Genomic DNA, 11,880 nt, shown 5'->3' on the forward strand with positions numbered 1-11,880 from the left:
TTTGTTCTACACCAGTGGCTCTCTATAGGGGGCCTCAGTTAACGAAAAATGTTTTGAAAGATTTTGAAAAAATCCTCTTGTTGCTGCAAACAATATTTAAAATATTTGTATTCTCAGATAAAATAGGTTGTTTTTCACTATTCAGAGGCTGATTGAGCTGAAATCTCTAGATATATATATATATAGTTTCATTTATTTAATCTATCTATCTATTTATCTATATCTATATCTATATATGTATATATATATATATATATATATATATATATATATATACACATACATATATATATATATATATATATATATATATATAAATTATATATACAGTGGGGAGAACAAGTATTTGATACACTGGCGATTTTGCAGGTTTTCCCACTTACAAAGCATGTAGAAGTCTGTAATTTGTATCATAGGTACTCTTCAACTGTGAGTGACGGAATCTAAAACAAAAATCCAAGAAAATCACATTGTATGATTTTTAAGTAATTCATTTGCATTTTATTGTATGACATAAGTATTTGATACATCAGAAAAGCAGAACTTAATATTTGGCACAGAAACCTTTGTTTGCAATTACAGAGATCATACGTTTCCTGTAGTTCTTGACCAGGTTTGCACACACTGCCGCAGGGATTTTGGCCCACTCCTCCATACAGACCTTCTCCAGATGCTTCAGGTTTCGGGGCTGTCGCTGGGCAATACGGACTTTCAGCTCCCTCTAAAGATTTTCTATTGGGTTCAAGTCTGGAGACTGGCTAGGCCACTCCAGGACCTTGAGATGCTTCTTACGGAGCCATTCCTTAGTTGCCCTGGCTGTGTGTTTCGGGTCGTTGTCATGCTGGAAGACCCAGCCACGACCCATCTTCAATGCTCTTACTGAGGGAAGGAGGTTGTTGGCCAAGATCTCGCGATATATGGCCCCCTCCATCCTGCCCTCAATACGGTGCAGTCGTCCTGTCCCCTTTGCCGAAAAGCATCCCCAAAGAATGATGTTTCCACCTCCATGCTAGTTGTACTCATCCTCCTTCTTCCTCCAAACACGGCGAGTGGAGTTTAGACCAAAAATATCTATTTTTGTCTCATCAGACCACATGACCATCTCCCAATCCTCCTCTGGATCATCCAGATGGTCATTGGCAAACTTCAGACTGGCCTGGTCATGCGCTGGCTTGAGCAGGGGAACCTTGCGTGCGCTGCAGGATTTTAATTCATGACGGCGTAGTGTGTTACTAATGGTTTTCTTTGAGCCTGTGGTCCCAGCTCTCTTCAGTTCATTGACCAGGTCCTGCCGTGTAGTTCTGGGCTGATCCCTCACCTTCCTCATGATCATTGATGCCCCACGAGGTGAGATCTTGCATGGTGCCCCAGATCGAGGGAGATTGACCGTCATTTTGAACTTCTTCCATTTTCTAATAATTGCACCAACAGTTGTTGCCTTCTCACCAAGCTGCTTGCCTATTGTCCTGCAGCCCATACCAGCCTTGTGCAGGTCTACAATTTTATCCCTGATGTCCTGACACAGCTCTCTGGTCTTGGCCAATGTGGAGAGGTTGGAGTCTGTTTGATTGAGTGTGTGGACAGGTGTCTTTTATACAGGTAACGAGTTCAAAAAGGTGCAGTTAATACAGGTAATGAGTGGAGAACAGGAGGGCTTCTTAAAGAAAAACTAACAGGTCTGTGAAAGCCGGAATTATTACTGGTTGGTAGGTGATCAAATACTTATGTCATGCAATAAAATGCAAATTAATTACTTAAAAATCATACAATGTGATTTTCTGGATTTTTGCTTTAGATTCCATCACTCACAGTTGAAGAGTACCTATGATAAAAAATTACAGACTTACATGCGTTGTAAGTGGGAAAAACCTGCAAAATCGGCAGTGTATCAAATATTTGTTCTCCCCACTGTATATATATATATATATATATATATATATAAATTAAATAAATAAATCAGTTACCTGTTCCCTTTGTTCTAGTTTCCCGCCACACATTAGTTACTATGGACACTTGTGCCATCAACAAACCTGTTTGTCATTTAGTTTATCATTGTGTATTTAAATTCCTCCTTATGTTCAGTTCATGGTTGGGTGTTGTCATAGTTTGCATGCTGTGGATTCCCTGAGTTTGTTTTATTAATAAATCTTTTGTTCATTGGAACCTTTTTGGACTCGTCATCATCATCGTCTGGACTAAACTGTGACAGATGCATTAAACTGATCAAAAGTGACAGTAAAGACATTTAAAAACGGTATAATTATTAATTTTTTTACACAAATATTTAGCAGCACAACTGTTTTCAACATTGATTATAATAAGAAATGTTTCTTAAGCCAAAAATCGGCATATCAGAATGATTTCTCAAGGATCATGTACCACCACAGGAATAAATAAAATGTTACAATAGAAAACAGTTATATTAAATTGTAATAATATTTCACAATTTCAATGTATTTTTGATCAAATGCATGAGACCTCTCAAAAACAATAAAACAAAACTGAATAGCAGCGCAGGTATATACAGTGCATATACATGTAGGCTACAGTATACTGTTTTAGCTTGGCTGATAGTCTGAAAAAAAGAAACCTCCAGCCTAAGTAATGCTCAAATATGGAGTCTGATCAATGTTTATTTGTTTATATCATGCAACAAATGCCTATTATTACCACTGCAACCTTTTATTAGCGGATCAGTGCATTGAAAGCCCATAATATTGAGGTAGTACAGTTGTGTGGGTCAGTACACGCGTCCCACTCGCATCATACAGTGGTGTCAGCATGCAGCATGTCTAATTTGTGTTGCTTGTGAAAGCAAAGCATAAATATTGTTATCTCGCACCCAAAGGGCCTCTTGGTGCCCCTACGGGCCCCTGCCATGTCTCAGCTCAGGCATTGCGGTGGGCTTTTTTGACTTTGGCTAGTGTACTGAAGGACTGTGGCGGGCTCCCTGGGGCCCAAAACCGATGTGTTTTGTTTTGCATGCAGGCGTTATATGCTTGTGAAAATCTGGCAGTGAGACTGCATTTTTATTTGTTGGGAGGACCAGTCAAATACTTTATAATATCATGTATTAATGACTGAAAGTGCCATTGGTTTGAACAGACAAAACAGTAGAGGCACAGCACTAACACGACCAGCCTGTGTGCGGTGTGGACAGCAAGTGTTCACGTCCGTCCGATCGTTTGCTGAGTCAGGAGGCTCCCACTCGCTCTGCCGCTGGTCTTTCTTGTTTAACCCTATATTCTTATCTCATTGACCCATGAGCTTTGACGTTATGCTCAAGTGACGTCTGGTTACAGTGCTCAGATCGTACCATGCGTCCCGGGAAGCGCTGGATCCCTGTTTTCTGTGGAGTATGAACTTGTTTCTTCTAGCGCAGGATCCACTGGATCTTTTCTGCCTGGATGTGTGTGTTTACAGCCGGATCGTTGCGCACCTGACACTCTTTCACTTTTACAGCGCGTGTTTAATGAATGAACCGTTCGCTTTTTCATTCTGCTGACGGATTGTACCGTGTCCGACCTTCATTGCGGAAAAAAGCCGGAGACTGATGTGAAAACCCGCCGCTGAAGTACGTGCTCTACGAGCCTTGTTCCAGCGGACTGCTGTTGTGATCATGTAAGTATGCATATGATTCATGCTTTGCCATGACTGAAGCTCCAATAGCGCAAAATTGACAGTTATGCTACAGTACACTGAGGTAAATATCAATGCACTGTAACTGTTACTATGCATTGACATTTGCACGCATGCATAGGTTGCGTGTGCTATAACAACAGTTACTATGTATATAGAAAATGGTCGATAAATAGATTATAAAAATGTGCACTATATGAATATAATACATGCATATTAATGCACTATAACATGCAATAATAATATGAGCCATTTTGGGCTCATATGTTATTATTTGGCCCTGCTTATTTTACCAATGAACATGCTCATAAAAAAATGTATTGTAATATTTGACCATAAAAATGTATTCTCATTAAATTGTTAATTTATACTTATCTTTTTTTATCTTTAACATTATTTAACAGTACAACTACTGTGGTTTTATACATACATACATATATATACATACATACATACATACATATATATATATATATATATATATATATATATATATATATATATATATACACACACATACATACATATATATATATATATATATATATATATATACATATATATACATACACACACACACACACACACACCGTAAGGTTACTTACAGTTTTTCGATTTAAACAAAATTTTCCCGTTAAAATTAATTGCAAATTTTTGTTTATTTTAAATTGTTAGATCCAGCTTTCTCTGTCATCTGTTTATAGGTAATTCATAGTTTTTACTTTCAAAAACCATACATTTACCAGTATTTTACAGTTCTTCACCGTATATGGTAAGCTGTGTAAGTATGCTACAGTAAAAACCCGTTAATGGGTTAACTGTATGGAGCATTTTTAGAGTTACTTCTGTAAAAAAAAAAATGTGTATGAGAGTAACTGAATGACTGTTTGAATGCTAGGCTTTGTCTGCTTATAAAAAGACAAACGGTTGTATTGTAATTTAAACCGCTGCAGGTCTATACACATAGTGGCGCTGGGTAGTGAGTGTCCTGGGGGCGTCGGTCCTGGGGATGAGACTGCCGGCCCGGGACAGATCCAAAGTGGTTTGTTGTGGAGTTACCTGGGCCACGGAGCTCGGGAATTGGATCCAAACTCCATGACGCCATCAAGACATCCCCTGAACCCTGCGTTTATAGAGTACCAGTCAAGAGTATTCGGGGATGTCAGAGTGATGGTGCGGGATTGTCCCAGCTGGGTGAGTAACAAAGTGAATGAGAGAGGGATGATGGGATTCAAAAGCAGGATTAGGGTTTTTGCAGACTCTGGGAAGGGAGTTGTTTTCACAATGATTGGAGGACTGAGAGGAATTTAGCTACAGCAGTGATATCCATAAGCTGATTGATGGAACAGATGCTGAGCTACTGAGATATGCCCTCTAAAACATCCCAGGTCGTTTCATCCTTCATTTTAATCGCAGGACCTTTTGGACAGTGACTGGGCGAGCGTGCGGAGCGTTCTGGAACAGGCCGACATCGTGGTCATTAAGTACTCGGTCAACGACAAACTGGCCTTTCAGCAGGTTAGAAACGGCTATGCTCCAAGACTTCGCCCTCTTCTTCGACACTGGGGTCTTCCTGTGATTCTGGTAGCCATTGGGGCAAGACTAAACGGTGAGACGTGATTTGCTGTTTCTGTTTTGCATTTGTTTAGTGTTCATTTAATTTATTTTTTCTATATTATGAAGTTCTAAAGAAAACGAAAAGATAGTCAGCATTTGCAGTGCAGATGTGGAAGATAATGGACTTAATGGAAACAATTTAACTAAACTCTGGTTAAAAATTGGCATATGGTTTTGCTTATGGAATGTGAGCTTAAGTACTGTAAGCAGAGCAAATAATGTCAAGCAGTAATGATGGTATGCATTTAAGCCTAATTACTTAATGTCAATCAAAGTATTAGACACTTAAATTGACTTTTAAACATTCCTGAAATGACAAAATGCAACATTCAATTAATTTAAATGGATGAAACATAGAAACACGATGGTATTGTGATGTTAAACTGGTTATGCCTGCTACAGACTTTCCGATTTTGGCAATCCTATAAGATCATTACAAATCACACTGTACGGCGTGATCTAATAAACTTGGGTTCGACATGCAAGTCACTAGACGTAGGTTGTAGCAGCAAAACTGTGAGATGAGCATGCTAGATTTATGACACTGTCAGAAAATTATCGCAGGCTATCTTTGGTTGCAAGGCCAAGACAGTGGCCATCTTTGAACCTCTCTCACTGTACGACTATCGTTTAGGAGCCACGACCACAGAAATCACCACAACTGGTCATCTTTCGTCTGGGACAGGCCAAAATCGTGCAAAATTTATCTTCAAATGCAGCACAGCAGCAAATAAGAAGCTTCTGACTTCAAAGAAAAGGAAAAAGTGTGATCGAGCTGAGATTTGGCACTCTTTTGATGTGCTGAGCACAGTTGCACCATAAGCGTTTGTTGAATATGCTCATAGCATAGGTAAACATTTATAGACTCATAGACTCAAAGCACTTAGACCACAGATTTGGCTCCATTCACTGTAGAAGTGGCGGCTCACTGCTCACTGCATGACCTTTGAGATGTATAATTCAAGATGTGATTTCATCCAGCTACAACATTTATCCCGGAAGGATGATGGAGAAGGAACAAACACATTGCAAAAAGTTCCTGTAGAACAGGCTTTCTTAAACTGGGGTTCGCGAGTTGATGAAAAGCTAATAATTAATTAAGTAATAAAAATGTCAAATTTAAGTAATTAAATAAAAATAAAAACACTTACTAAATATTTAGTTTACCTGCATGTCATGTGATTATTAACCAACATTTGAACCGTGAATTTACAGAAAAAATTACTTAGAGTAAATGTTTTAGGTCAAAGGAGCTCAGCTGACAAAACTGCTGTAAAGTTTTGCTTGTCATAACTATATTTTTTATACTGTGAAGATAATGTGTGTTGCTTGCCCATGCAAAGCTCAGTTTGATGCTATGGTGTTGATATGCAATTGCTAGGTTGTTTCTTACAGGTGGGGATCATACGTTCGATCACTAGAAAAGCAACAAGCATGTGTGTATTACAAACAGTGCAGAATGAGTTATGCAGAAAGTTTAAAGGGATAGTTCACCCAAAAATGAAAGTTCAGTCATCATTTACTCACCGTCATGTCATTCTAAACCTGAATTACTTTTTTTCCCTGTAACTACGTTTACATGCACCCAAATAATCAGATCGATAACTCAATCGGATTGAAAAGCCAAATTTCAGACGATACAATTAAACTCAATATGAATGAAATTTCTTGGAGTGGTGTAGACCTGAAATAATCTGATCAACAGGGAAACAATTAAGCATTTAAACACATGAATCTACAGTAACTATTTTCTTAATCGAATTCAAAAATAACTTGCATGCATGTGCATGTCAGACGTTGACGTTGTCAGACGAATGTTCATGTTTATTTATATCTAATATCTAATTGGTCAGTGGATGAGACTGTATATTTACTAAATATTTCCTAAAAAGCCATTTTTCTTTTTAGATAAGGCAAAAATTACAATTATCTCACAGCAGCAATGGTGATATTCTCGCGGTTCTAAACGTAGTGTAGTTCAAGTTTTGTTCTAAATACATGTAAATTAATGCAAAAGTTGCTGCCTTAAATTTTTAAGTACAATCAACTTGGATGTTTAAGTCATTTCAACTTAAATTACATTAAACTGACTTAAAAGATGAGTTGAATATTGTATAACTTATAAAACAAGTTTATTTCAAATAAACTTATTTTGATGAGATAAAGCTATGTAAAACATACTGTATATTGTCATAACTTCTTGATCATATAATTTTTTTCAGTGAATATGTGAACCAGATTTGCAACATTTGGGTTCATAACAGAACTTTCAGAATTTGAAATCGGATTGGATTTATTCTGATTGGTGAAAATTAGTGCATGTAAACATACTATGGGGAACCCAAAAGGAGATATTTGAAAAATACAATGAAAGACAGTTGGGTCCAATGTTATTCAGAACCCAATGACTCAAAATATCTTGTTTTGAGTTCCACAGAAGAAATAAAGCCATGCAGGTTTGGAACGACATGAGTTGAATAAATAATGTCAGTATTAAACATTTTGGGTGAACTATACCTTTAGGACTTAAACTTAGTGGTTTGTTTATTTCTAATATAAGCATGAGCAATAGTAATATTGTTGCTAATGAATTCATGTCATGATAATGTGCTGTATTTGCTTTTGCTCTGTACTGGAGAGACCCAAGGCAAAATGAGAGTGTAAACATGGTCAAAACATGCTCACACATACTCACACAGTACATCTTTTTCCATTTCTCTGAGGGGCTTTATTAGCTACAGTGATTCATATCTCTTCCTGCCCGTGCCCTGTTCAAGTCTTTTTCTTCCACTCTTCAATTCTCACTCAATCTATCCCTCTCTCCATTTAGCTGTCTTTTCTTGCTATCATTTTACTGGCTCTTCTTTTCCCTGAGGCATTCACCCTACTGGCCGGCCAACTCCTCCCAACACACACACACACACACACACACACACACACACACACACACACACACACACACACACACACACACACACACACACTTTGTTTTTATCCAGCTATCCTGCTCTCTCATTCTGTCACTGCCACTCTCTCTCCACCCGTCCCCACAAACACATGATGTTTAAATTTACGCTGGTATAAACTTGAGCTGGCATGCATTGTTACGTAATAAAGACTCTGATTCCATCGCTCCATATGTCTGCCAGTTGACATGGCTCTGAATGTTATGTAGTCTCTGTCAGTACGAATCTAGATGTTTGCCTGCTTTATTTGGCCCCTTGCTCTACAAATGTCATTTGTGCTGTGCCTCAGTAATGCGTTTATATATGCATATATCACGTTTTTATTGTGTATCTTCCACAGATGAAGGCCCGCCGTGCACATGTCCTCTGTGTGCGTCCGACTGGAGCAGCTGTGTGCCCCACAGTGAAGGGCTCCAGCTGTCCAGGGACCTGGGGGCCACTTACCTGGAGCTGCCCTCTCTAAACAACTTTTTTGTGGGTCGTTACTTTGGCAGTGTGGTAAGTGTCTCTTTCTCTCTTAATCATTGTTAAAAAGTCTCATTAGTATGCAGAGGAACTACTTGAGGTTTAGTGGTTCCGGGCTAGTAACCATAAGGTTGGACGTTCAAACCTAGTAAGGGGTAATTTAAAAACTCCATGCCTGGGGTGAAACATAAAACCCATCCATCTCCACTAAGACCTTGAGGCCCGGTTGCTCCAGGGGGACTGTAATAAGTGTACTGTAAGTCATTTTGGATAAAAGCTTCTGCTAAATGGCTAATTAGAATTTATATTTTGGGAGCGTTTAAGGTTTCTTGTCTATCTATCACATGCAATAAGGAGGCAATCATTTTCTCATTCTTAAGCTTGTAAACCCAAGCAAAACATGTTTATAGAAATGTTCTTACAATGGAAGTCTATGGGGCAAGACATTCCGGAAAGAACCCTTAAAGGCACAATATGTAAGATTTTTGGATTAAAATATCCAAAAACCACTTGAACAATGTTACATATTTTGTTGAATTGTGTACTTACATTATCCCAAATGTTTCCAACAATGTTTAAATCCAGAGAAATCAGCAAATTAAACCAGTGTAACGGCCGTGTTATTGTGTTGTCTGTCAATAACTTCAAATCTGCGTTACCCTCGGTTTCCGGTTTTACTTCCGTAGAAACCATGGAATCAACAAAGACGCTTTAATATATTATGTGTTTTATTACTCAGGTGAGCAACTGTTTGGATACCTTTATCCACAGAAAAAATAATCATTGTTATATAGCTCAACACTGTTAGGGCCCTATCTTGCACCCAGCGCAATTGACTTTGTACACCGACGCATGTATCATTCCTATTTTGCACCCGCGCAAAGCGGACTTTTCCCTCCACAGAAGCACGTCGGTAAGTTAGGAATACACTTGCGCTCGCGGGGGCGGTTCAGCGCAAAAAGGAGGCGTGTTCCGGCGCAAACGTTCCTTAATGCTATTTTGCAGGTTTAGAAAACAATTGCGCCACTAACCAGGAAAAAATAGTTTAAAGTCAGTGGCGCGTTGCGCATGTTATTCATTTGCTATTTTAAGGGCGCATGCTTGGCCATAATCAATGTAGCGTGTGCACAACGCGCATACACTTTGATTCTCTCATCTACACAGAAGCAGCAGTTTTAATTTTTGCAAATCATACATTATTACGATAGATAGATAGATCTATCGGCTGTGAACCGCTCCTGGCGCGCGCCCGGCAAATCCGCCGTTACAATAGCAATCCGCCATGGAAAAAGTACGTCTGCTCTTAAAGTGAATGTGAGATGACGCTCTGATTGGTTTATTTCACGTTACGCCCAAACCACACCTATGAATAATGAAGCTACTTCAGACCAACCCATTTTAGATTTGCGCCTGGCGCAAGAGTCATTTATCCCGCCGGGAAAATAGCAACAGCGCCGAGACCCGCCCACAAAGTTACTTGCGCTTTGCGCTTGACACTTGCGTTTCAGATCGTTAAAATAGGGCCCTTAGTCTTATTGTTTGAATCTCTTGATTTCTTGATTTACCGTGAGTAACATATTTGTACCATGACTCTGAGACAACATTATTTTGTCAAGCAGCTTAAATAGCAAAATCAGAAAGAGCTTTAATTGTAGTAACAGTAATACAGTATTTTTTTCTGACATACAATATATTTTAAAATTAACTGTATGCCATTTAGAAACACATCATCCAGCTTTTATTAATATGATATTCTAATATCAATCTAGCTTACTGCAATGTGCAACAAGTGTCTCACACAGCCACTGAGCGAATGCATAGAGAAACGTTATAACACAACTTTCAACTCTCTCAAATGTATTTTTAGTATGATTGTTTTGACCGAGTAAAACAGCGCTGCGTTACCTCACAATTTTAATTAGTCAAAAAAAGTGACCTGTATACGGCTTTTTCATAATAATGTGAATTTAAGTGATCAAACATAACTGTAACTAAGTTCAGGGAAGAAGGAGGCAGGCGTTAAATGTAACTTTATTCGTAAAATAAACATAAACAACAATACGAAAGGACCGGCAGTTGATGACTTTTCGTGCGGTCTTAACATAACAAATAGTTGGTTTTAGACTTCATCTGTAAGTGCATAACTGTAAATGTGTCATTTTTATATATTGACTGCTGTAAAATATTTTCTGTGGTGGTAATTGAGTCACAGATGCTATATTGAACATGTATGAAATCCAGACTTTTTTTTTATTGATGTTAAAATGTCAGCAATATCTATTTACACTGCAAACTCCATGAACCACTTTTCAGATAATTTACCCATAATGCACATATCACTCCTATTTAACATCTGTATCGCTAATCTATCACTATTTTTGCACATAGTGTAAAAAAAAAAAAATGTGTTGCTATTTAAACTTGGTGCAAACTGTATCTACCACTATGCACAAAGCATCTAACAATAACTGTCAAAATTAGTAACTTTAGAGTACTAATATTCACCTTTTATGGGTAGATAAGGTACAAAGTTGTCCTTTTAAGGGTACTGCCTCATCGACAAGCTGTTGTACCCCTAAAGGTAAAACTTTGGCACAGTTTTTTAAATCTAAATAGCCACAAATATCCCATTATATTACTCATGGTGTGATTGTGGTATATTTAGATGTTGTTTTCATGACCTTTGAATCTTCACACAGCTGGAATACTTCATGATTCAGTGTCTGAAGCAGAAAGCCAAAGAACGGCCAGACAAACGGCGAGGTCACAGGCTCAACGAGCCCCGCCCCCCTCATTTGGACCAGCCAGGTTAGTGGCTGCTGAGATTTGTCCTCATTATTATGTACATTATGTGTCTAGACGTCGACCTTCCATTTTACTATAGGATATTTAGGCATCTTTGCTCTTTTCTGTTTCCCTTCAAACCTGCATAATTTCGGCTAATCTCAGTATTGACTACTTGCAATTTGCTGGACATTTTATCTTAATCTCTGCAAACCACTCGGGCAGCACAATACGCACAAAATGACAATATTCATCAGTAACTGAGTCAATGTACTCGTCTGCCATTTAGATAAAGGACTGTCTGCTGAAGGCTAGTAGCATTCTGCACGAGATGAGCATTGCTACCAGCACTGACACTTAGAAAGAGAAGCCAAGGCTTTCTGTAGTCTGCTGGTGTGGCTCCAGCACC

The 11,880-nt window shown here is 38.5% G+C and overlaps 1 protein-coding gene across 1 annotated transcript in view; it reads left to right on the forward strand.

The window, feature by feature from the left end:
- The window catches only part of rhobtb3 (Rho related BTB domain containing 3), a 35,721-nt gene that overhangs the window by 6,819 nt on the left and 17,022 nt on the right, over positions 1-11,880 (forward strand). Inside the window, exons 2-6 of the mRNA XM_082140318.1 lie at positions 3,463-3,621; positions 4,593-4,833; positions 5,056-5,248; positions 8,563-8,720; positions 11,387-11,495. Coding sequence (XP_081996444.1) covers positions 3,620-3,621; positions 4,593-4,833; positions 5,056-5,248; positions 8,563-8,720; positions 11,387-11,495 — 703 coding nt within the window. The 5' untranslated portion in view covers positions 3,463-3,619. The remainder of the gene's footprint in view (positions 1-3,462; positions 3,622-4,592; positions 4,834-5,055; positions 5,249-8,562; positions 8,721-11,386; positions 11,496-11,880) is intronic.

Source organism: Leuciscus leuciscus (genome assembly GCF_965113295.1).
Source record: "Leuciscus leuciscus genome assembly, chromosome: 16".
Taxonomy (NCBI): domain Eukaryota; kingdom Metazoa; phylum Chordata; class Actinopteri; order Cypriniformes; family Leuciscidae; genus Leuciscus; species Leuciscus leuciscus.